The sequence below is a fragment of the Zophobas morio genome, unplaced genomic scaffold, assembly GCF_036711695.1.
Source record: "Zophobas morio isolate AGI-343-1 ecotype UQ-CSIRO unplaced genomic scaffold, CSIRO_AGI_Zmor_V1 ptg000028l, whole genome shotgun sequence".
NCBI lineage: Eukaryota > Metazoa > Arthropoda > Insecta > Coleoptera > Tenebrionidae > Zophobas > Zophobas morio.
Window position 1 is genome coordinate 3,451,612 of NW_026972133.1, and position 27,018 is coordinate 3,478,629.

Sequence of the window (27,018 nt, forward strand, 5' to 3'; positions counted from 1 at the left end):
GATTTGTGATTCGTGATTAGTGATTTCGTGATTCGTGATTAGTGATTAGTGATTAGTGATTTCGTGATTCGTGATTAGTGATTAGTGATTTCGTGATTCGTGATTAGTGATTCGTGATTAGTGATTCGTGATTAGTGATTAGTTCAAAAATTCCAATCTAATCACAAATCACAAATCACGAATCAATAATCACGAATCACGAAATTGCTAATCACGAAATCACTAATCACTAATCACGAATCACGAATCACGAAATCACTAATCACGAATCACGAATCACGAATCACGAAATCACTAATCACGAATCACGAATCACTAATCACTAATCACGAATCACGAATCAATAATCACTAATCACGAATCACGAATCCCTAGTCACGAATCACTAATCACAAATCACTAATTACGAATCACTAATCACTAATCACGAATGACGAATGACGAATCACGAATCACTAATAATGAATCACTAATCACTAATCACTAATCACTAATCACGAATCACGAATCACGAAATCAAGAAATCACGAAACCACGATCAGTGATCAGTGACGAGTGATTAGTGATTTTATTTGTTTGGTGGTTTGCAATCTTGGGGTTTTTTCTTTCTGATTTTCCTTTCGGATTTTTTAATTTCTAAGTTTTGCAGTTTTATTTTTCAATGTTCCTATTTTTTTCGATTTTTGAAGTATTTTTTAATTTTTCGTGGTTTGGAATTTTGGAATTTTTCAACTTTTAGTTCTTCGATTTTTAATTTTTCAGTTTCTCGATTAAAGTTTTTAGCTTTTTAAATAACAACCATTTATTTACGAAAGTGTTCATTACATAAATCAAATTAAACAAAATAAATTAATTTTACTTCCCGAGCGTAAGCAAAGTAAGTATTGTAATCGAGTCCGTCGGCCGACTCTCTACTTTTACGTTTTCTCGATCTTTCATGACCCCTAGAAGACGAAGAAATAGGTCTCCCATTTCCGTCTGTCTGTCCGTCTGTCCGTCTGTCCGTCTGTCTGCCGTCCCGGATTTTTATTAGACAGATAATCTCCGAAAGTACTGGACCGATTGTCGTGAAATTTTGTACTTATATTACGAATATCATGTAGATGGTAAAACGCTAACCAAAATTTGTCTAATCATCCCCACCACTAATGCGATGACGTCACTTCAAAATTGTACATAGTAAATGGGTCTTAAATTGTATAAAATAACATAGTTCTACACATGTAGTTTACGACCCCGAATTGAGTTTTTACCCGAAACGTCCAGATTTTTGGAAAAAAAATCAAAATTATAAAACAACATTTTGCAATTTAATTTTGAATCTGCTAACCCGAATGTTTTGAAATGTTGCAGATGTTTTAAGGCTCTAAAGAGCATTATAAGTCTTTAGTCAAAATATATTTGGTTATCCCCTCCAAAAACTTGATGACGTCAGCTCAAAAGTTTGTGGAATAAATCCTATCTAAAATGTACAAAATATGATGCGTCTGTGCTTGTGATATATCACTCCATTCATATTTTTTGGATTTGCATATACAGGGTGACTCAAAAAAATTAATGAATGCGCAAAATTTATTTTACTGATTTACTCAGGAACTACAAAACCGAATGCTTTGAAATCTTGAAGATGTTTTAAAATTATCATAAGCATGGTAAATTTTTGATCAAAATGTATTTGGTCGTCCCTCCTAAAAAATTTATGACGTCACCACAAAATTTTGCTGAATAAATTCTATCTAAAATGTACAAAATATGGCGAGTCTCTTCTTGTGATTTATCATTCCATTCAAATTTTTTCGATTTGCATATACAGGGTGACTGAAAAATATTAATGAATGCGTCAATTTATTTTATTGATTTAATCAGGAATTACAGAATCGAATGCTTTGAAATCTTGGAGATGTTTTAAAGTTACCATAAGAATGGTAAGTTTTTGATCAAAATGTATTTGCTCATCCCCCCTAAAAAATATATGACGTCACCACAAAATTTTGCCGAATAAATCATATCTAAAATGTACAAAATATGATGAGTCTTTTCTTGTGATTTATCATTACATTCATAGTTTTTGGATTTGCATATACAGGGTGACCCAAAAAAATTAATGAATGGGTAAATGTATTTTATTGATTTAATCAGGAACTCCAGAACCGAATGTTTTGAAATCTTGCAAATGTTTTAAGGTTATAAAGAGCATAATAAATTTTTAGTCAAAATATATTTGGTTATCTTCTACAAAAAACTGATGACGTCAGCTCAAAAGTTTGCCGAATAAATCCTATCTAGAATATACAAAATATGATGAGTCTGTACTTGTAATTTATCATTTCATTCATATTTTTTGAATTTGCATATATCGGGTGACTCAAAAAAAAAATGAAATCTACTGCGAAAAAAAACAGAATAGACATGCAGTCGTGACGTTTTCGACAGCGAGGGAAGTACTTCTAAACTCTTTAGACCAATTTTTTTATTTTGGACCTTTCGATTTCTCGACTTTACATTTCTTGATTTTTTCAATTTTTCGATGTTTCAGGTTGGGATTTTTCAATTTTGGGATTTTTCGATTTTTCAATTTTGGATTTTTTGATTTCTCGGTTTTTCAACTTTCCAATTCTTGACTTTCAAGTTTTCACTGTTTCAGTTTGAGATTTTTCAGTTTTGAGATTTTTCAAGTTTTCGATTTCCCACTTTTTCAACATTTCAATTTTGGGAATGTTTGAATTTATGGATTTTTCAATTTTTCGATATTTTCATTTTTAGATTTTTAAATAATTATGATTTTTCACTTTTTTCACGTTTCGATTTCTCGGTTTTCCATTTCTTGATTTTTCAGTTTTTCGATTTCTCAATTTTACGATTTTTTTATTTTGGACCTTTCGATTTCTCGACGTTACATTTTTTGATTTTTTCAATTTTTCGATGTCTCAGGTTGGGATTTTTCAATTTTGAGATTTTTTGGTTTTTCAATTTTGGATTTTTTGATGTTTCGATTTCTCGGTTTTTCAATTTCGATTTCTCGGTTTTTCAACTTTCCAATTCTTGATTTTTCAAGTTTTCACTGTTTCAGTTTGGGATTTTTCAGTTTTGAGATTTTTCAAGTTTTCGATTTCTCACTTTTTCAACATTTCAGTTTTGGGAATGTTTGAATTTATTGATTTTTCAATTTTTCGATATTTTCATTTTTAGATTTTTAAATAATTATGATTTTTCACTTTTTTCATGTTTCGATTTCTCGCTTTTCCATTTCTTGATTTTTCAGTTTTTCGATTCCTCAATTTTACGATTTTTTATTTTGGACCTTTCGATTTCTCGACGTTACATTTCTTGATTTTTCAATTTTTCGGTGTTTCAGGTTGGGATTTTTCAATTTTGAGATTTTTTGGTTTTTATATTTTTCGATTTTTCAATTTTGGACTTTTTGATGTTTCGATTTCTCGGTTTTTCAACTTTCCAACTCTTGATTTTTCAAGTTTTCACTGTTTCAGTTTGAGATTTTTCAATTTCTCGATTTTTCAAGTTTTCGATTTCTCACTTTTTTCAACATTTCAATTTTGGGAATGTTTGAATTTATGGATTTTTCAATTTTTCGATATTTTCATTTTTAGATTTTTAAATAATTATGATTTTTCACATTTTTGATGTTTCGATTTCTCGCTTTTCCATTTCTTGATTTTTCAGTTTTTCGATTCCTCAATTTTACGATTTTTTATTTTGGACCTTTCGATTTCTCGACTTTACATTTCTTGATTTTTCCAATTTTTCGTTGTTTCAGGTTGGGATTTTTCAATTTTGAGATTTTTTGGTTTTTATATTTTTCGATTTTTCAATTTTGGATTTTTTGATGTTTCGATTTCTCGGTTTTTCAACTTTCCAACTCTTGATTTTTCAAGTTTTCACTGTTTCAGTTTGAGATTTTTCAATTTCTCGATTTTTCAAGTTTTCGATTTCTCACTTTTTTCAACATTTCAATTTTGGGAATGTTTGAATTTATGGATTTTTCAATTTTTCGATATTTTCATTTTTAGATTTTTAAATAATTATGATTTTTCACATTTTTGATGTTTCGATTTCTCACTTTTCCATTTCTTGATTTTTCAGTTTTTCGATTCCTCAATTTTACGATTTTTTATTTTGGACCTTTCGATTTCTCGACTTTACATTTCTTGATTTTTCCAATTTTTCGTTGTTTCAGGTTGGGATTTTTCAATTTTGAGATTTTTTGGTTTTTATATTTTTCGATTTTTCAATTTTGGATTTTTTGATGTTTCGATTTCTCGGTTTTTCAATTTCGATTTCTCGGTTTTTCAATTTCGATTTCTCGGTTTTTCAACTTTCCAATTCTTGATTTTTCAAGTTTTCACTGTTTCAGTTTGGGATTTTTCAATTTTGGGATTTTTCGATTTTTTGATTCTCAATTTTTCGTTTCATTTTTTCCAATTTTTCGGTTTTTAAAATTTTTGGATTTTTCAGTTCCTGATTTTTCAATTTTTCGATTTCTCGATTTATCAAGATTTCGATCTCTCCGATTTATCAAGACTTCGTTTTTTCTGATTTCTCGATTTTTCAAGTTTTCGATTTCTCACTTTTTCAACATTTCAATTTTGGGAATGTTTGAATTTATGGATTTTTCAATTTTTCGATATTTTCATTTTTAGATTTTTAAATATGATTTTTCACTTTTTGATGTTTCGATTTCTCGCTTTTCCATTTCTTGATTTTTCAGTTTTTCGATTTCTCAAGTTTTCGATGGTTCAGTTGTTTTTCAGTTTTGAGATCTTTCGATTTTTTGATTTTACAATTTTTTGATTTCTGATTTTTTTCGATTTTTCAATATTTCGGTATTTATATTTTTCGATTTTTCAGTTTTTGATTTTTCAATTTTTCGTTCTCGATTTTTCAGTTTTTCAATTTATTCTTTTTTTTTTGTAAGTTCAAATGTTTCAATTTTGAATTTTTCGATTTTTCGAATTTGGGCTATTTTGATTTCTCAATTTTTCAATCTTTTTATGTTTTGATTTCTCTATGTTACAATTTTTCGTCTTAGAGACGGTTCTTTGATTTTCCAATTTTTCGATTTGGCATTTTTCGACATTTCAGATATGGGGTTTTTCAATTTCCGGGTTTTTCAGATTTTCGATTCTTCAGTTTTCCGATTTTTTAAGTTTTAGATTTTCTCATTTTCTCATTTTTCGTTTTTACGATTTTTTGATGTTTCGATTTCCCGATTAAAAATTTTTTTTTCAACATTTCAATTTTGAGAATATTTCAATTTATAGATTTTTCATTTTTTCAATATTTCCATTTTTGGATTTTTAAAAGCTACGATTTTTCACTTTTTTGATGTTTCGATTTTTCGACTTTTCAATTATACTATTAGTCGACCTCTCGATTTAGCGATTTTCCATTCCTAGGTTGTTCAATTTTCCGATTTTTTAAGTTTTCGATATTTCAGTTTGAGATTTTTCGATTTTTGATTTTTCAATTTTTCGGTGTTTCAGTTTTGGATTTTTCAATTTTGAGATTTTTCAGCTTTATATTTTTCAATTTAATCGAGATTTTGATTTTTTTGTTTTTTCAATTTTCCGATTTATTCGTTTTTTAAGTTTAAATGTTTCAGTTTTGAATTTTTCGATTATGGGCCATTACGATTTCTCAATTTATTGATTTCTCGATTTTTGGCGTTTTTCAACTTTCGATTTTTCGATTAATCGATTATTTTATTTTGATTTTTCAAATTTTCGGTTTTTATATTTTTCGATTTTTCAATTTTTCAGATTTTGGTTTTTCACTTTTTCGATTTTGGACTATTTCGATTTCTCAATTTTTTGATTTTTCAATTTTATCGAGATTTCGATTTTTTAGTTTTTTCAATTTTTCGTTTTTTTAAGTTTAAATGTTTCAATTTTGAACTTTTCGATTTTGGCTTATTTCGATTTCTCAATTTATCGATTACTCGATTTTTCGACTTTTGGATTTCAGCGTTTCTGAACTTTCGATTTCCCGATTTTACCGTTAATCCATTTTTTAAATTTTTCGACCTTTCGATTTTCTCGATTTTTCGACTTTCCATTTCTTGATTATTCAATTTTTCGATGTTTCAGTGAAGGATTTTTTAAATTTTGGGATTTTTCGATTTTTCAATTTTTCGGATTTCGATTTTTCTCTTTTTCGATTTCTAAATTTCTTGATGTTCCGATTTCTCGATGTTTCAATTTCTCAATTCGATTTCTTAGTTTTTCGATTCTTCTGTTTATCAATTCTTTGATAAATTTGTTTATTTACAAAATTGTTTGGAAATTTTTGTTTCATTTTTTTTACATCACATTCATTATTAAAAAAATGGAATTTTTGAAAATCTCATTCCAATTTTTTATATTTTGATCAGGCATCACGAAAAAATGATTTCAGATTCGTACTTATTATGTGAAGAATTCTTTCTTCCACGTGAATGGACCTTTTTTCAAAGAAAATTTGGAAACTTTTTGAAAGGTTTTCCATTTTTCTGGATTATTCAAAAAATTTTGTTAAAATAATTTTAGATTGGTTATTTGCGAAGAATTATGACATTTTCAAAAGTTTTTTGGAAATTTTTGAAAATTGTTTTCAATTTTTAATTGTTATTTCAAGAAGTAATATTGCAAAAATGATTCTAGATCCACAGTTTGAGAAAACTGACATTTCTCTTGAGGGTTTAAAATAAAAAAACACTGATAAAAACTTAAAAATTCTATATTTGTTAAACTTGCTGATAGAAAAATACACACCATTTCATAAACACTTAAAGCGTTCTTTTAATCGGCTTCGGCGCCACACTGACTTTAACCGGCTTGCACAAATCGATCAGCGTAGGTGTAGCACCTATACTGGCCTTCCTCTTCCCAATATCGGCCTCAGGAATCGCCAAAGCCACATTAATTTCCACATTGCAAGCTTCCGACCAAACCTGATGCGAAACCAGAACCGAGGTCAACAGCCTCAAATTGTGACCCGTTTGAGAATCTGCAACCAATAATATAATGTCATAGTTAGACGAAATCGACACCAAACCTTCGTCACTTCCGTCCAAATACCACGGCTTCAAGTGCGCCGGCCGCGGCAAAATCACCTGCGTCTTCTGATCCGGGTACTTCACCTTCAACCTCACCCTGCTCGGATCGTTCAGGTGCCTCAACTCCGCCTCGAACCTCACCGCCATCACCAGCCCCGCCGTGAACTTCAGCGACGTGTCCGTCTGCCCCGTCGGCTCCACGATCTCGGCCGAGCTCATCCGGATCTGCGTGTTCGGCCGCGGGATGCGCACCAGCTTGGCCTCCGACAGGATCGGGATGAGGATCCTGGACACCGTGCCCGGCTTGGGCTCCTCCAGGACGGACAGCTCCCGGAACACCGCCGCCGTGAAGCCGTCCGGCTCCAGGCCCGCCAGCGACAGGTCCCGCTGCATGTCCTCCACGACGGTGAGGAAGTGGTGGCATGGGGCCAACGCCGACGCGTTGCTGCCCTTGACTATGTAGACGAGGTTCAGGGCGAGGGCGCGCAGCCGGAACATCTTGACGGTGCACTCCTCGACGGGGCTGAAGCCCACGAAGAAGAACTGGAGCTTGAGGCAGTACTCGAGGAGGTTCTTGATGTTGGTTTGGAGGTTGTTGGCTTGCTGGGTGGCGAGGGTGGCGGGGTTGAGCCAGTAGCCCTTCTCGAGGATCTGGGACATGATGAGCTGGGCGCCGATGTAGAGGGAGGTGAACTGGGCGGTGCCGGCGACGGAGGAGTCGATTTCGGAGAGGCGGTTGAGGTGCTCCTTGGCGGTCTGGAGGAGGGTGGTCTGCACCCTAAACATTATTATTATTATTATTATTAAATTGGTAGCTGATTTATGTACCTGAGGGTGTTCTCCGTCATGTCCAAGTTCGATATGACGTTGTTCAAAAATTCGAGACTCTCTGGAACGGTTTGGGGCCGCGAGATGGCGTTGCAGCTTGAGTCGGGGAGACTTAGCACCGGTACCAAAGTTGGCATGGTGTCACTGATGTAGGCGTAATGTCGGAGGGTGTGCGGTTCCAACAAGGGAATGATAGTGGGTGACCATTTGGCCGCATTCAAGACCAAAATCAAAACACATATATCTACTTAAGTCAAGGACAAATAAAAACAGCGCCAACTATTTTGACAATAAAAAAAAATTGGTTGAAGGTCATTTTGATAGAACTTCTCTTGTTTCTGAAGTCCGGTCCAACAAATCTCGCGTCTTTCAAAAAATTTCAAAAATTGAGAAATGTAAAACTTGAAAAATGGAGAAATCGAAAAAACGAAATTTCGGAAAATTTTAAAATCGAGAAGCCGAGTGTCGAGAAATCGAAAATTCGAAAAATTGAGACATATTTTAAATAATGTAAAAAACTGGAAAATCTAGAAACCTAAATTTAAAAAAATCGAAAAATTTTGAAAAACCGAAAAGTCGAGAAATACGAAAAATGAAAAAATCGTTTAATCGTAAAACTGAAATATCGGAATATTGAGAATTTGAAAAATAATAAATTCGAGAAATCGAAAAATCCCTTAAAATTGAGCAATCGAAAAAGTAAAAATAAGGAAATCGAAATATCAAAAAATCCTAAAATAGAAAAAACAAAATGTGAAATTTAAAAAATCGAAAAATTTAAACGTGAAACATTTAAACTTAAAAAAAAAAAAACGATAAATCGAAGAATCGAAATATCGAAACCATGAAAAATCAAGAATGAAAAATTTTAAGAATCGGAAAATCGAAAAACCGAAAATTCTTAAATCGAGAAGTTGATAAAACGAGATCGAAAAAGTGAAAAATTTAAAACTTAGAAATTTGAAATAATGGAAAAAAGACACCGAAAATTTGAAAAATCGAGAAACCGAAAAAACGAAAATCCGGAAAATAAAAAACTCGAGAAGATGTCGAGAAATTGAAAATTCGAAAAAGCGAGGTTCATTTTGAAAAAAGTAGAAACAGGAAATTGAAACAACAAAAATCGTAAATCGAAAAATGGAAAAACCAAAAATACAAAATTTAAAAAATCGAAAAATTCAAATTTAAAAAACCAATAAATAGAAAAATTGAACAATTGAAAAATCCAAAGATCGAGAAATAGAAAAATCAAAAAGGTGAAAAATCTAAAAATTCTAATTCAAAAAAATTGAAAAAACTTGAAAAACCGAAAAAATAAAAAAATTAATAAGTCCAAAAATTGAAAAATCGAGACACAGGAAAGTTGAAAAAAACGAAAAGTCGAAAATTCGAGAACACGAAAAATCAAAAAAATCGTTTAACTGCAAAACTGAAATATGGGAATATTGAGAAATCGAAAAATAATAAAATTGAGAAGTCGAAAAATCCCTAAATTTAAATATTGAAAAATTGAGTGAGCGATCAAAAATCGGGAAATCAAAAAATGGAAAAATCAAAAATGGAAAATTTAAGAATCCGAAAATCGAAAAACCGAAAATTCTAAAATCGAGAAGTGGATAAAACGAGATCGAAAAATTGAACCATCAAAAAAGTGAAAAATTTAAAACTTAGAAATTTGAAATAATGGAAAAAAGACACCGAAAATTTGAAAAATCGAGAAACCGAAAAAACGAAAATCCGGAAAATAAAAAACTCGAGAAGATGTCGAGAAATTGAAAAATTCGAAAAAGCGAGGTTAATTTTGAAAAAAGTAGAAACAGGAGATTGAAACAACAAAAATCGTAAATCGAAAAATGGAAAAACCAAAAATACAAAATTTAAAAAATCGAAAAATTCAAAATTGAAACATTCAAATTTAAAAAACCAATAAATAGAAAAATTGAACAATTGAAAAATCCAAAGATCGAGAAATAGAAAAATCTAAAAATTCTAATTCAAAAAAATTGAAAAAACTTGAAAAACCGAAAAAATAAAAAAATTAATAAGTCCAAAAATTGAAAAATCGAGACACAGGAAAGTTGAAAAAAACGAAAAAGAACACGAAAAATCAAAAAAATCGTTTAACTGCAAAACTGAAATATGGGAATATTGAGAAATCGAGAAATAATAAAATTGAGAAGTCGAAAAATCCCTAAATTTAAATACTGAAAAATTGAGCGATCGATCAAAAATCGGGAAATCAAAAAATGGAAAAATCAAAAATGGAAAATTTAAGAATCAGAAAATCGAAAAACCGAAAAATCTAACAGTGACGAGAGAAAAAATTAAAAAAAAAATAAAGAGAAAACGAAATTGGAAAAATCGAGAAATCGAAAAAACGAAAATTCGGAAAATTAAAAAATCGGGAAGCCGAGATGTCGAGAAATCGAAAATTCGAAAAATTGTGATACATTTTAAAAAATGTAAAAACAGGAAGTCGAAACATCAAAAATGGTAAAACAGAAAAATGGAAAGATCAAAAATATAAAATTCAAAGTTGAAACATTTAAAAACCGATGAATAGAAAAATCGAAGAATTGAAAAATTTAAAAGCGAGAAGTCGAAAAATCAAAAGATCGAGAACTCGAAACGTCAAAAAAGTGAAAAACCTAAAAGTCTTTATTTTAAAAAATCGAAAAATTTTGAAAAACCGAGAAAGTAAAAATCAAAAAGTCGAAAAATTGAAAAACCGATCAATCGTAAAACTGAGAAATTGAAAAATCCAAAAATTTAGAAATGCGAAAAATGAAAAAAAAATCGTTAAACTGAAGTGTCGGAACATTGACAATTCGAAAAACAAAAAAAATCGAGAAATCAAAAATTCGAAAAATCGAGCAATAAAAGAATCGATAAATTGAAAAATCCCCAAAATTTAAATATCGAAAAATTGGGCAGTCGAAAAATTAAAAATCGGGAAATCGAAATATCGAAAAATGGAAAAATGAACAATGTAAAATTTAAAAAATCGAAAAATTGAAAGAGTGAAAAATCTAAAAACGAAGAAAAGAACAGAACTATCAAAAATGTGAAAAATTTAAAAATATGAAAAAATGAAAAAAAAAGAGAAATTGAAAAATTGAATAATCGCGAAATAATAAAATCTAAAAATCGAAAAGTTGAAAAATCTAGAAATCGAAAAGTCGAAAAACCAAAAAAAGAATCGCAAAAATTGAGAAACTGAAAATTTTAAAACGCCAAAAATGGAAAAAATCTGAATTCGGAAAATTAAAAAATCCCAAATTTGAAATGTCGAAAAATTTTAAAAATCTGAAAATTGAAAAATCAAAAATCGAAAAGCAAGAAGTGGAAAATGCGTAAGAACGGGAAATCGAAACTTCAAAAAGTGAAGAATCTAAAATAAAAAATTCCGAAAATTGAAAAATAGAAAAACTGAAAAATCGGGAAATCAAAAACTCGAAAAATTGAAAAATGTAAAATTTAAAAAATCGAAAAAGTAAAAATGAAAAAATCGAAAAGTCGAAAAATTGAAAAACAGAAGTATGTATTCAAAAAACACAAATCTGAAAAATCGGAGAGTCGAAAAATCGATTAATCGCAAAACTTAGAAATCCAAAAATTTAAAAATTTAGCGTCAAAAAATCGAGAAATTCAAACGGAAAAATTGAAAATTTGAGAAATCAGAATAGTCCAATTCGAAAAATTAAACATTCAACACTGAAATTTTAAATAAAAAAAACCGATAAATCGAAAAACCAGAATATCGAAAACTCGATAAATTGAAAAATCAAAAATCTTTAAAATTCTAAAAAAAAAATCTAATCGTGAGAAGTCGAAAAATCGAAAAGTCAAAAATCGAAAAATTATAATATCGAAACATTGAAAAACCTCAAAATTGAAAAATTTCAACTGAACACCGAAAACTTGGGAAATTGAAAATTTGAAAAAACAAAAAGGCGAAAAATATAGAAATGGAAAAGTGAAAAAATAAAAAAATCGGTTAATCGTGAAATTGAGAAGTCGAAAAATCGAAAATTAGGAAAACGAAAAATGAAAAATCGAAGAATCAACAAATTGAAAAATCCCCAATCTGAAATCGAAAAACTGAAAGACCGAGAAATCAGGAACTCGAAAAATCTAGAAATGAAAAAGTCAAAAAATCAAAAACTCGAATAATTGTAAAATTGAGAAATCGGAAAATCGAAAATTTAAAAACGCCAAAAATTGAAAAATCGCAAAATTGAATAATGGAAAAATCGGAAAATTGAGAGATGGAAAAATAAAAAACGTAGAATCGACAAATTGAAAAATTCCTAAACTGAAATCGGAAAATTGAAAAATCGAGAAATCAGAAAGTCGAAAAATCTAGAAATGAAAAAGTCGAAAAATCAAAAACTCGATTAATCGTAAAATGAGAAATCGGAAAATCGAATATTTACAAACGCCAAAAATTGAAAAATCGGAAAATTGAATAATCCAAAAATCTGAAAATTGAGAAATCGAGAAATAGAAAAATCCAAAATTCGAAAAAACGACAAATTGAAAAATCCCTAAACTGAAATCGAAAAATCAGAAAATCGAAAATTAAAAAAAATGCCAAAAATTGAAAAGTCGAAATATCGGAAAATTGAGAAATCGAAAAACTAAAAATTCGAAGAATCGGCAAACCGAAAACCCAAACTGAAATCGGAAAATTGAGAAACCGAGAAATCAGAAAGTCGAATATTCTAGAAATGGAAAAGTCGAAAAATCAAAAATCCCAAGAATTGAGAAATTGAAAAATCCCCAAACTGTAATCGAAAAATTAAAATCGTGAACTCGCACAGATAAATTTTGATTAACGATAACCTTAAAACGCTTGTAAGATTTCAAAACATTCGATTTTACAATTTCGAAGTTAAATTGTAAAATATTATACAAATTTGATTTTTTTTCCAAAAACTTGGATACTTAGGGTCGACACGCATTTATAAACCACAAGTGGAGGAGTACGTTATTTTATATAATTTAAATATTTACTATATAAAATTTGGAGATGGCGTCATTCCATTGTTGGTGGAGATTATCAGACATATTTTGGTTAGCGTTTTACCATCTACTGATATTCCCAATATACATACAAAATTTGATGACAATCGGTCAGGTAATTTTAAATATATAGACAGACAGACAGACAGACGGAAACAGGAGACCTATTTTTTCGTACTCTAGACGTTATGAAAAAAAAAATAAATTAAAGGATACATTGTGGATTTTCCACGTCCGGCTCCGCCGTATCAAAAAACGGATGTATATTCAGCAGCTGCGGCACCAACGGCAAAACTAACTCGGGATGTTGGGCCCCTATCCTCTGCAGACACCTATACGTGGACCTCTTATCATGCGGATACTTCTTCAAATTATCCAAAAGCTTCTCCACGCACATTTTTAAGCCAGCAGTCGTGGACATCTTACACGACGCCAACATCCGGTGCAAACCTTCGCGCACGTCTTGAGAGAAGTCCTCAAGGGCCCCCAGAATCGTCTCCAGCTGGTCGTCGCGCAAAATAATGTGCTCGGAAATGCGTCTCAGACTATCAATCGCTTTCAGACGCACGTCCTCGATCTCGTCGTTGAACATGTCCACCAGGAAATCGAGGGAGGTGTTGGCGAACTGCGGGTTGCGGATGGAGAGCTCGCAGAGGGATTCTACGGCGGCGGAACGAACCTCTAGAATGACAAAAAAAAAAAAAAAACGAAAATTGAAAATGGTGATTGTTTTTTTTAAAGTACCTAGAAATTCGTCTTCTAAACCGTGAACAAAGGCCCCACAGGCCCCACTGCTCATTAAATTGATGCTATCGGCATCTAGGACTTCTCTTGGGGCGTCGTCTGCCCATTTTTTCCCGCTAGCCCATTCTCCACTGGTCACATTTTCCCACGCCAGTTCATGGGCAGTTCTCTAAAGCAAATAAAATAAATTTCGAAAAAAAAAAAATCAAAAACAAACCTTTCGCCTCATATTTGACATCAATTTTTTATCCAGCGTCTGATTAAGAAATTTCGCACTAACAAGCTTCATTGTGCCCAAAAGTTTGGCCGCCAGAGTCCTCACATGTATTGACAAATCAGACATAGCGTTACACACTTTACCAAAAGCGTCATCGATTAAGCGAATCTCGTGCTCGCTTCCAGGGAGCAGAACCTCGCTACAACCACAAACTCAATTAAAAAAACAAAAAATAAATAAAAAAACTCACTTTTCTGGATACGTATTTCCCAATAAACACACCAACTTCAAGACCACCTGCCTCACAATCTCGTAGTCGTCCTTCAAAGCCTCACACACATCCACGTAAATATCGGGATTAATTTTAAACGACCTCTCATGCAACGTAATAATCGTGGAAAACGCCTGACTCCTCACCCTCGCGTCCTCATTACTAAAATACAAACTAACCAAAACCATCAACTTCTCGGCCTCCGCCCCCGTGCAAACCGGTGCGTGCACCCCAATAATCTCCAAACACTTGCACTTCACCGCGTGACTCACGTCCTTGAGGTACCCCTTCGCAATATCAACCAGCTTTTGGTGTAACGCCGCCGCACTGTCCGGCACCAGTTTCCCCAACTTCAGCACCGTGTTCATCCCCTGCGCTATCACCTTATGCGAGTGGTCGTTCTTCAGCAGGAGGATCGTCTCGTCGATGATTGCCACCACGTCGGCGCCTAGGAGGTGCCCCACGTCCGACAGCAGCGACAAAATCTTGACTCTGACGGCGGATTCGGGCTCGTTCTTGAAGTGGTCGCTCAGTTTCTTCACGGCTTCGGGGATGTCGTTGGGCTCGAGCTCGAAAGTGTCGGAGACTCGCAGGAGGGTGCGTAGGGCTTCGCTGCTGCTTTTGCTGCTTTCGAGGCAGCTGATGAGGGCGAGGGACGAGTTGCCGGTGCCTGCGGGGGTTTTCTTGACCAGGCGGAGTTTTTTGATGGGTTGTGAGGGGAATGTTTCCTGAAATTGGGTGTTATAACCTCACTTTTTTGAAGGGGGGATACGTACTTGGATTGTTTGGGTGTATTCAGCCAGGGCCCGTTTTTTCAGTACTGCGGTCATGATGTTGATTGTTGAGAGAAAATAGGAAGAATGGGTGATTTTATTACGTTTCGAGCATTTTGTTTACGAGATGGTTGTCAGATGTCAATTAACTGTCATTGGGTTTTGCGATCGTTGCGCCCTCTTATGATAGTTTCTCGCAGTTTGTGCCAGGGACGTACCAAGAATTTGAATCATGGGTTGCATATCTCCAACATTATTTTATTTTAAATTTATAAACAATTAATATTTGTAAAATTCGTATGGCGGTAATTTTAAAGCCGCCGAATTTGCAGATAATATACTAGAAAATTAATCGGAAGTAGTATTTGTCTCGATTTTATGTCACAAATTTTCATTTTTTTATTCCTTTATTTTTTGTTGTTTCTTTCGAGTTTTCAATTTTTCGTTTCTTCAATTTTTCGAATTTTCAGTTTCTGAATTTTTCGTTTCCACAATTTTTCATGTTTCCGATTTTTATTTTTCAGTGTAGCGAATTTTTAATTTTTATTTTCTCGATTTGTATCACAATTGACCGTTTCTTCATTTCCTTTATTTTCTGTGTTTTTTTTTTGATTTTACAATTTTTCATTTGTTCAATTTTTCAAATTTTCAGGCTTTGAATTTTTAGTTCATTCATTTTTCACTTTGCAGTTTTTGGATTTCCAGTCTTCTGATTTTCCAATTTCTTTAATTTTAAATATTTCTATTTCATAATACAGATTTTTTTTTAATTTTTCACTTTTTCGATTGTTAAGATTTTTCAAGTTTTCATTTTGTAATTTTTCGTTTTTTATTTTTGATTTTTCAATTTTACAATTTCTCGACTTCCAAAATTCGCAATTTTTCTTTCCTTCAATTTTTTGGTTTGCATCAGTTTTTCAATTTGGCAATTTTTCAGTATTACAGATTTTCATTTTTCGATTTTTCAGTTTCTCAATTTTTCATTTTTCCCGTTTCCAATTTTTTTTTCCGATTTTTATTTTTCATTTTCCCAATTTGTTAATTTTCACTTTTTCGATTTTATGCCACAATTTTCCTTTTTTTGATTTTCTTTATTTTTTGTTGTTTCTTTCGATTTTACAATTTTTCCTTTATTAAATTTTTAAAATTTTCAGGTTTTTAGCAATTTTTTTTCAAATTTTCAAGTCTGATTTTCACTTTGTACATTTTTTAGGTTTTAATTATACACTTTTTCGTTTTTTTATTTTTGATTTTTCAATTTTACAATTTATCGACTTCCAAATTTTCCAATTTTTCGATATTACAGTTTCTCATTTTTCGATTTTTCACATTCTCAGTTTTTAATTATTGTCATTTTCAATTTTTCGTTTCCTCAATTTTTAAGTTCTCGATTTATATTTTTCATTTTCCCGATTTTTTTAATTTTCATTTTCTCGATTTTATGTCACAAAATTTCATTTTTCAGTGTGGCGAATTTTTATTTTCTCGATTTATATCACAATTGTCCGTTTCTTCATTTCCTTTATTTTCTGTGTTTTTTTTTGATTTTACAATTTTTCATTTGTTCAATTATTTAAATTTTCAGGTTTTGAATTTTCAGTTCGTCCATTTTTCACTTTGCAGTTTTTGGATTTCCAGTCTTCTGATTTTCCAATTTCTTTAATTTTAAATATTCTATTTCATAATACATTTTTTTTTTTGATTTTTCACTTTTTCGATTCTTAAGATTTTTCAAGTTTTCATTTTGTAATTTTTCGTTTTTTATTTTTGATTTTTCAATTTTACAATTTCTCGACTTCCAAAATTCGCAATTTTTCTTTCCTTCAATTTTTCGGTTTGCATCAGTTTTTCGATTTGGCAATTTTTCAGTATTACAGATTTTCATTTTTCGACTTTTCAGTTTCTCAATTTTTCATTTTTCCCGTTTCCAATTTTTTGTTTCCGATTTTTATTTTTCATTTTCCCAATTTTTTAATTTTCACTTTTTCGATTTTATACCACAATTTTCCCTTTTTTGATTTCCTTTATTTTTTGTTGTTTCTTTCGATTTTACAATTTTTCCTTTATTAAATTTTTCAAATTTTCAGGTTTTTAGCAATTTTTTCTACAAATTTTCAAGTCTGATTTTCACTTTGTACATTTTTTAGGTTTTAATTATACACTTTTTCGTTTTTTTATTTTTGATTTTTCAATTTTACTATTTATCGACTTCCAAATTTTCCAATTTTTCGATATTACAGTTTCTCATTTTTCGATTTTTCACATTCTCAGTTTTTGATTTTTGTCATTTTCAATTTTTCGTTTCCTCAATTTTTAAGTTCTCGATTTTTATTTTTCATTTTCCCGATTTTTTTTATTTTCATTTTCTCGATTTTATGTCACAAATTTTCATTTTTTCAATTCCTTTATTTTTTGTTGTTTCTTTCGAGTTTTCAATTTTTCGTTTCTTCAATTTTTCGAATTTTCAGTTTCTGAATTTTTCGTTTCCACAATTTTTCATGTTCCCGATTTTTTTTTTCAGTGTGGCGAGTTTTTAATTTTTATTTTCTCGATTTATATCACAATTGTCCGTTTCTTCATTTCCTTTATTTTCTGTGTTTTTTTTTGATTTTACAATTTTTCATTTGTTCAATTTTTCAAATTTTCAGGCTTTGAATTTTCAGTTCGTCCATTTTTCACTTTGCAGTTTTTGGATTTCCAGTCTTCTGATTTTCCAATTTCTTTAATTTTAAATATTTCTATTTCATAATACATATTTTTTTTTGATTTTTCATTTTTTCGATTCTTAAGATTTTTCAAGTTTTCATTTTGTAATTTTTCGTTTTTTATTTTTAATTTTTCAATTTTACAATTTCTCGACTTCCAAAATTTTCAATTTTTCGTTCCTTCAATTTTTCGGCTTGCATCAGTTTTTCAATTTGGCAATTTTTCAGTATTACAGATTTTCATTTTTGATTTTTCAGTTTTTCAATTTTTCATTTTTCCCGTTTCCAATTTTTTGTTTCCGATTTTTATTTTTCATTTTCCCAATTTTTTAATTTTCACTTTTTCGATTTTCTATCACAATTTTCCTTTTTTTGATTTCCTTTATTTTTTGTTGCTTCTTTCGATTTTACAATTTTTCCTTTATGACATTTTTAAAATTTTCAGGTTTTTATCAATTTTTCTTCAAATTTTTAAGTCTGATTTTCACTTTGTACATTTTTTAGGCTTTAATTATACACTTTTTCGTTTTTTTATTTTTGGTTTTTCAATTTTACAATTTATCGACTTCCAAATTTTCCAATTTTTCGATATTACAGTTTCTCATTTTTCGATTTTTCACATTCTCAGTTTTTAATTTTTGTCATTTTCAATTTTTCGTTTCCTCAATTTTTAAGTTCTCGATTTTTATGTTTCATTTTCCCGATTTTTTTAATTTTCATTTTCTCGATTTTATGTCACAAATTTTCATTCCCGATTTTTATTTTTCAGTGTGGCGAATTTTTAATTTTTATTTTCTCGATCTATATCACAATTGTCCGTTTCTTCATTTCCTTTATTTTCTGTGTTTTTTTTTTGATTTTACAATTTTTCATTAGTTCAATTTTTCAAATTTTCAGGCTTTGAATTTTCAGTTCGTCCATTTTTCACTTTGCAGTTTTTGGATTTCCAGTCTTCTGATTTTCCAATTTCTTTAATTTTAAATATTCTATTTCATAATACATTTTTTTTTTGATTTTTCACTTTTTCGATTCTTAAGATTTTTCAAGTTTTCATTTTGTAATTTTTCGTTTTTTATTTTTGATTTTTCAATTTTACAATTTCTCGACTTCCAAAATTTTCAATTTTTCGTTCCTTCAATTTTTCGGTTTGCATAAGTTTCTCAATTTGGCAATTTTTCAGTATTACAGATTTTCATTTTTCGATTTTTCAGTTTTTCAATTTTTCATTTTTCCTGTTTCCAATTTTTTGTTTCCGATTTTTATTTTTCATTTTTCCAATTTTTTAATTTTCACTTTTTTGATTTTATACCACAATTTTCCTTTTTTTGATTTCCTTTATTTTTTGTTGTTTCTTTCGATTTTAAATCTTTCCTTTATTAAATTTTTCAAACATGCAGGTTTTTAGCAATTTTTCTTCAAATTTTCAAGTCTGATTTTCACTTTGTACATTTTTTAGGTTTTAATTGTACACTTTTTCGTTTTTTTATTTTTGATTTTTCAACTTTACAATTTATCGACTTCCAAATTTTCCAATTTTTCGATATTACAGTTTCTCATTTTTCGATTTTTCACATTCTCAGTTTTTAATTTTTGTCATTTTCAATTTTTCGTTTCCTCAATTTTTAAGTTCTCGATTTTTATTTTTCATTTTCCCGATTTTTTTAATTTTCATTTTCTCGATTTTATGTCACAAATTTTGATTTTTTCAATTCCTTTATTTTTTGTTGTTTCTTTCGAGTTTTCAATTTTTCGTTTCTTCAATTTTTCGAATTTTCAGTTTCTGAATTTTTCGTTTCCACAATTTTTCATGTTCCAGATTTTTATTTTTCAGTGTGGCGAATTTTTAATTTTTATTTTCTCGATTTATATCACAATTTCTTCATTTCCTTTATTTTCTGTGTTTATTTTTTGATTTTACAATTTTTCATTTGTTCAATTTTTCAAATTTTCAGGTTTTTAAGAATTTCGCACTTTAATTTATAATATGAGAATAAATAATTCAGGTCATAAATGACCCTACTCAACTGAAACGTCAAACACAATATAAACTTGCGCAATTTGTTACTAAAACCGTATTATCATCAATGAAATTTTAAAAAATATAAATACGAACAGTTGGGTTTTCTGTTTTTAGTTGCCACCAATATAGTCACCTATTTCTCCTCAGCTTAAATCTTGACTTAAAAAAATACAGAATGGTAAAAAATAATTGTGTCATCTGTCAAGCTTCGAAGCGATCGATTTTATTTTTTTATGGTAGCGATCTTAATTATTTACTTCTATTTTTTGCCATCCACGACACTGATGATTAAAAAATCATCTAGTTGGTGGTGGTGACTTTCGGTTAATGGCGTCTTTGCGATTTTTCGCGGAAAATTGCAGTTTTTTCGGGAAAAACGTACCAATCCACGACTAAAAACGCCAATTTTGTAAAAAATCGTACCCAGAACACCCGGTTTGTGTTTTGCTGGCATTTTTTCCCCGAAAATTGAGTCATCCTTTCACCCGGTAGTGCCACTTTTTTGCGGTGTGGTGACGCAAATTTTCCCTTGAATCGCCACAAATATGAAACAAATTAAAGAAATTCGTGTCTTTTTTGCGAAAATCTGTGGTGGAAATGGAAAATTTGCTGATATTTTGTCAGCGAAAAATTTCGTGTGTTTTAACAACATAGTGTGCGTTGGACGGTCGGAAGATAGTTTTAAATATGGTGGATCGTGATGGCGTAATTGTGATGCAAAAATTGATAAAAAACGAATTAAAACGCACTGAATTGACTTAAATTGTGAAATAGTGAAGAAAATGTGAGAGTGATTAACTTTTTGTGTGAAACCCATGGAACGGAGCGAAAAGTGTGAAGGATGGTGACGACACAATGGAAGGTCCAGCGTTGAAGGGTAAGTTTTATTACTTTTCACATAATTCGCTCGAGGATTTATAATTACATTGTTAATTAAAAAGAAAATTGCTATGCGAAAGTAGAACTCGAAATGAACGAGTGCGCAATTCATTTGTATGAGAAAATCTGGGAGCTTGTGTATGTATTGTGTGTTGCATAACTACAAAGTATTTTTCATGGTAAAAAGTAATAATGGTATTGGTAATATGGTAAGTTGGTATTGAGAATGGTAGGCTCATTGACCTTTGTTTACAGGCGTTAATTTTTTCTGGTAAAACCAAGGTATATAACAATAGTTTCTTTGAACATAGGTTAAGAGTTTCCTCTAGTTTTGGCAGTGAGGGTAAACGTGTTTTCTTGACGTTTCAGGACCCCTAGAATACGAAAAAATAGGTCCCCGCTTCGGTCTGTCTATCTGTCTGTCTGTCTGTCTGTCTGTCTATACCTTTCTGTTTCTCTGTTGTCAAATAATATGTGTAGATGGTAAAACGCTAACCAAAATATGTTTGATCATCCCCCCGACCAACTATAGGATGACGTCATCTCTAAAATTTATATTAGTAAATTACTATTACACAATACGGTACTTCTGCACTTGTGCTTTATGAATCCGTGTCGAGTTTTTGCTTTTGGCATTGTGGTGATCGAATTTGAATTAAAATTTCGCGCTGAAACAAAATTAACAGCGGCGCAAAATCACATTTGAATAATTTGAATTTGAGAAAAAAAAATCAATCAAAAAAATCGTTAAACATGTGCACGTTAGCGCTTTTGGGTAGTGTGTAGTCTGCTTGAGTGAAAAAGACGCTGTAAGTTAGCTAGGTTAAATTAGTTGGCTTGGTAGTTCATAAAAGGGCGGAAGCCTTTGTTTAACGACAATTAATCGTAACGACGACAACACCACCGTTTTCCCCAACACGCGTAGCTAATTCTTGCGGCTTCTAATCGGAAAAAGTGCTAATTTTCGACGGACGCTACACGTGCTGTAAATTTGTTTTATTGTTTGTGAATTCACCGATCAGGTTAGGATTTTAATCGCTAACTGGTTCTAGCACAATTTAACAGACATTAGATTTGTTTTGGAAAATTACATCACCGAGGCATTTCCTCGCAACGTTAAAGATTACATCACCGAAACCTATTTTCTCGCAACGTTAAAAATTACATCACCGAGGAGTTTTCCTCGCAACGCCAGATGCATTTTGTGTTCATTTATTATGTGTTTTGTTTGAGGTAAACAGTCCACGATAAACTCTCAAAGTTAATTGTTTTAAGTCATCAATCACTTGGATCAAGGCATCATTAACAAAATGTAAACTCTTTGTTTGAATCGTTGATAAAGTGTGGCAAATACTGATCTCATGTAATTTTATTAGGTCTAAAATTTTTCACCTCATGCAATTTTCTTTATCTTACAATTTTAACTTCTGTAATTTTCTTTCTTGTATAATTTAAATTGAATAAACTTTCATGTTCTGTAGTTTCTAACCTCACGCAATATTTTATCTGCACACCAGATCTTTTGCTTTTATAAATCTTTGCTAGTTTTTTTATTTTGTAAATATTTTGTTGATTCATGTTTGCATCATATAAATTGTCCAATTTTTAATCTCAGATAAGAATTATTTAATATTGTTTATTGCTCTTTTTGAAACTTCATGGAATTGAGGTTAAATAACACGAAAACACGTGGAAGCGGAGTGCGCGGTTCCTAGTCGAGCTGGCGGGATTTATCGCGCCATCTGCACAAAAGATGCAGGTTAGAATAGAATTTAGGGGCGGTCGAGATGACATAACGCTGTCGACTTGGCCCAAGAGTCGAGACCTAATTGCGAGTTTGCAACTGTAACGGCCTGTTCGTTTAGACACTCTTGGGGTGCTGGGGGACAGTGCTTGCGATAAATAAGAATCACCGTCGTGGGTAGGAGAACAGCCACGACCAGGAGCCCCAAACTCCGCTCGTGCTACAACGCCTCTATAGCGCTCTGATGCCCCTGCCGCTGCATTTGATTCCTTTTAAGTTTCATCCAAAGTCCAATAAGTTTTTTTTTTTGAGTTGAGAAGCGATTGCGATTCGCCCCCCATTGGGCGGCCCGAGGGTAAGCCACGAGTCACCCTCACACGCAGCTTTTTTTCCTTTTTTTTTTGTCAGTGGAGAAATAAATAATTTTGTGTCCTCCATATATTTGGTGTTTTATTTAGCGGTACTTTTCCAACCTTGGGGTCCACCCCGCTATTTTTCAAAAAACACAACGTAGGGTTCCATTTTGTCAGACGATCACAGCCAAGGTCAAATTTTGAATTTTTAAATTTTTCGCGGGCTTCCAATTTTTTTTTACAAGTGGGTTATCACAGCATTCAGGGTTTTAGACAAAGAAGTCAAAATTGTGTAACAATATTTTACTTTTTAACTTTGAAATTGCCAAAACTGAATGCTGTGAAATCTCTTCTTTCGAAGGATAGAGGGAAACATGTTAAGCATGTACTGAGAAATTGAGAATATCTACATTTTTAAATATATGCTATCGGACTATGCTTTAAGGGTGAGGAATGTTGTGTTGAAATAACCTTGGACTAATTTTTTAAATATTGTTTATTTGTAATAAGTTCACATTATTATATAATAAAAAGTTATAAAATGTAAATATATGAATCTAGGTATAAAAATACTTTATAAAATCAATAATAAAGAGGAGATAAAATCTGATATAACTATACATAACGTAAACTGAGTATAAAAAACATGTTCTATGGCGAATATAAACAAAAGTTTATATAAAAAAGTGTCTGGATGTACATATTTTCGTACGTATATGTAGTCTATTTGAGTATTGTCTTTCAGAGAGAACACAGTTGAGAAACGTTGGCAGTAATGAGCCGATGAAGCAAGCAAAAAAAAACTAAATTGAATGAGATCCAAATAGAACAAAAAACATAATAATAATATAAATCCCTTTACCATGGCAAACTGTCATAAATAGAATTAAGAACATTTACAAAAAAAATCAACAAATACTGATTATAATACAAAATAATTAGTAAACAAGAGCATTAAGTATGATCGATTTACAAAACAATTGTAACATACGTAAACATTTATAACATAGATAACAATTCTAAGATGGTAAGGATTAGAAAATAACAAATTAGGCGACCCGGTCGCATTTGTACTCACATTTGCAATGTGTACAACAATTATACTAGTCAATATACAAAATAACGTTTTTATTTTACAAAGTGAGTATTATAAGGTAAAAAGGTCATTTAATGCCTTGACATATGGTAAACTGAAGTTTTCCTAAAACTAGGCACTAGCATAACTAAAAGCCTGTATCTAGATTAAATGCTTCGTCGAAGCACCGTCGAGTAACCTAAGCGGAGGCGGAACAATAATACTTTTAAACATTAGGAAACGGACAGAAACAATTAGCCGCCCCGCCCCGCGCAACAACCTAAACGTACGATAAATAAATTAAAAGAACTAAATTTTACCAAGTACGCGATAATACAGAAATGGCAAGAAATTTTAGGCAGATCTCCATACAATAAATACACAAAATTCCGATTACTTTTGAATAAATTTCACATAATCACAGCACATAGTAATATAAAAAAAAAATCAACAAAACAAACAATGCTAGGAACAAAATTGGCAAATCGGCAAATTTGACAATTGTAGTACGCGATGAGTATTTGTTTTTCGTTGCTGTTCAAGTCACCAATGATCGGCAGGGATTTGTGCGTGGACGGAATGTCGCCGGCCGAGTCTAGAATAAATAAATAAATAATTTAGGTACCGAGGGGCGCCGCCCCCACACTCCGTCGGCCGCCTCCGAGCTACCTGGACTTGGCCTTGGCGGCGGCGACGCTGCCGGCGGCCGCCGCGTTCTTCTGCGCTATGTGCGTCTGGTAGTGCTTGGCGAGGTGCGCCTTCTGCCGGAAGCTCTTCCCGCAGAGGCTGCACGCGAACGGCTTCTCGCCCGTGTGCGTTCTGATGTGCACGTTCACCGAGTACTTGTCCTTGAAGCCCTTCGAGCAGATGCTGCAGTAGTGCAGGGACCGCTCCTTGCGCACGCCGTTGCTGGTCGAGGTGGCGTTTTGTACCGTCGTTTGTGCTTTGGTGCTGCTGTTTGAACGCTTGTATTTCTTCGTCGCGGGCTTGCTGCTGGTCACGGAAGGGGCGGCGATCTGGATGGGCGAGTTGAGGTTGTTGAGGAGGCCGATCTGATCGGAACTAATACTATAGACGGCGTTGTCGGCGGAGGTGTCGATCTGGCAGTACTGGTTCACGGACTCGGCCACCTGGAAGAAATCGACAATTTCGTACGGATACTGCGAAAGCGGAATGAAAGTAAATATACCTCGTTCGCGATCCTCTTCAGCTTCTCGAAGTCTTCGGGGAACGACTGGTCGAGCTGCGACAGCAGTAGGTCGTCGACGTTGTGCGAGCCGGCGGGGTTGCTCTCTTCCGTCCGTTGCGGCATGTGCTCTTCGAAGACCACCTTACCGTTAGCGTCGATTCCGGCGACTATCGTCGGTATGTGTTCCTGTGGTTCTTCTTTGATGTAGATGCCTTCGGTTTTGGCCGGGGGCGTCGACAACACCCGCCTCAACTCCGTATTATTCTCGACTTTGTTCGTCTTCACAGTTCCATTATAACGTACGAAAGCTTTACCTTGCAAAGCGCTACGTAACAAAGAATCCGGCGAACCGTTATTAGTAGTGTTATTATTACTTAATTTCCAATCGTTATTGTTATTATTAAAACTATCGTGCGCCTCGAGCAGAGGCGTATCTATAATAAGTGAATTAGCTAATTCGTCTTTATTGTCAGCGAACCCACTATCTTCGTACGTGTAGGTTTCCGACTTGATCAGCCCATCGGTATTTGGACTCATTGTACTTTCGTTGTAGTTGTTGTTGAAACCGTTCATCTGTCCCGGGATGATGTTGAGGATCGAGTCTATGTCCAGGCCCCCTTGGAGGGGCTCCATCGAGCCCGGACTGACGTCCTCCTCCTTGACTATCCCTATGGCAGATAGGGGAGGCCTGTACCATGTGGCGTTCTGGTCTATCCCGTTTAATACTGTTAGTGTGTAGATCTGCCCGTCGGTGTTTCCGCCCTTCTGGTTAGCGACCACCCCGTTCCCCTCCTCGCCGCTCCAGCAGTACTTGTTCAGGTCCTCCAAGATGGCGGTTTCTATCCGAACCGTCTCTTTGTCGCTCCAGAAGTTCGAATCGAAGTTGCCGTCCGACGTCGTCGTGGGGACGTGATTCATTTCTGTCGTCAACATGTTGTTGTTCGTTTCTTTGCTGCCTTCGGGACTCGTGTTACCTAGGAACGCGTTCACTGTACGCATCTGCTTGGTGAATTGTTGAATGGAGTGGGTGTCGTTCGAATCCGGCGTCACCACGAAATCGAAAAAATCAGTTTTTGTTATGTCCTCGCTGCGGAACGCTTCGGTTATATCCATTATCACAGATTTTGAGCTGCGGTTTAGGCACTTGGTGATGCTGGCATTTCTAGCCGCACTGGAAGGGACGGCGAAGAAACCTGCAAAGAAGAGACAGCGTCAGTCGCGGATATATATACTTCGCTGCGGCACTCAGGCGTTAGTGAGATGTGACCACGCGCCATCTGTTGCCGGTTATTTCGCAGTGTCATTAAAAGTGGCCACAATTAAACACGGCAGTGAGTGGAGAAGAAGAATCATAATAGGCATTGGAAAGGAAGCAAATAAAACAAAAACCGAACGTTAGTTTCGATTGTGCGATTGTAGGTCTTCTAATTTCTCCCTCGCAGACTTAATTTAATCCCGTGCACGCTTCGATTAATGCACAAATCCAATCATCATCAATAATGATTATTATAAAGATGGTTCGATATTGGCTCAACGGTTATTTATAATTGAAACGTTTATGTGTCCCACTTTCCTTCGGCTATTTTACGATTTTATTTTTCGAAAAGTCTTTATGAGCCATCAGTTTTACTGCCCTTAATGAAGTTTATCGCTGCGTGGTTGAAGTGGACCGGCAACTCGAGGGCATAAAAGAAAGAGAAGAAAAAGAGTTAGTTTAAGGTTATGAGCGCTGGTGGCGCCATCGGTGCTTGTGTGAAAGCTGGCGAAAAAGAAACCGTGCCTAAAATAGTGTGACTGAATACATTTCATACTTGATGTGCTTTTTATTGGAAGTAATGTGGAATTTGGTAATCGGATCTTCTTTTGGTGTTTGTCTAAACGAGAAAAACGCGACATTCTAAAGAAACGTGGTTCAATCGGGTGCGAGCCTATTTGCTCTTGTATTCCACGCAAGTTAATTGTTTGCGTTATTAATCGTTCGGAAGCATCTTCGAAAAATGCCGCCTAACAGGACGAAAAAGAATATTGAAATTCTTCGTTAATGACTTTATTGCAACAACGGCAATCTTTCATGGTTGATGCCTTCTCTTCATTCCCTCCTTTTTTCCATTAATTATTTACACAGTAATAAATTCATTTTATAA

General features: G+C 32.9%; 2 protein-coding genes across 2 annotated transcripts in view; both read right to left on the reverse strand.

Moving 5' to 3' along the window:
* Positions 1-6,716: 6,716 nt before the first annotated feature.
* LOC135136945 (integrator complex subunit 4) lies at positions 6,717-15,069 on the reverse strand. The gene is made up of 8 exons (XM_064066442.1): positions 14,913-15,069; positions 14,116-14,864; positions 13,866-14,064; positions 13,649-13,817; positions 13,121-13,585; positions 7,880-8,123; positions 7,051-7,829; positions 6,717-7,002 (listed from the first exon to the last, which is right to left on the reverse strand). The coding sequence occupies exons 1-8, from the start codon at positions 14,964-14,966 to the stop codon at positions 6,782-6,784; spliced, it is 2,880 nt and encodes a 959-aa protein (XP_063922512.1). The 5' UTR covers positions 14,967-15,069; the 3' UTR covers positions 6,717-6,781.
* An 8,201-nt stretch (positions 15,070-23,270) lies between these two features.
* LOC135137066 (transcription factor Ken) overlaps positions 23,271-27,018 on the reverse strand; it is a 106,936-nt gene continuing 103,188 nt past the window's right edge. The window contains exons 5-6 of the mRNA XM_064066604.1: positions 24,875-26,067; positions 23,271-24,815 (exon numbers count right to left, since the gene is read on the reverse strand). Of these exons, the coding sequence (XP_063922674.1) occupies positions 24,351-24,815; positions 24,875-25,987 (1,578 nt within the window). The 5' untranslated portion in view covers positions 25,988-26,067 and the 3' untranslated portion in view covers positions 23,271-24,350. The remainder of the gene's footprint in view (positions 24,816-24,874; positions 26,068-27,018) is intronic.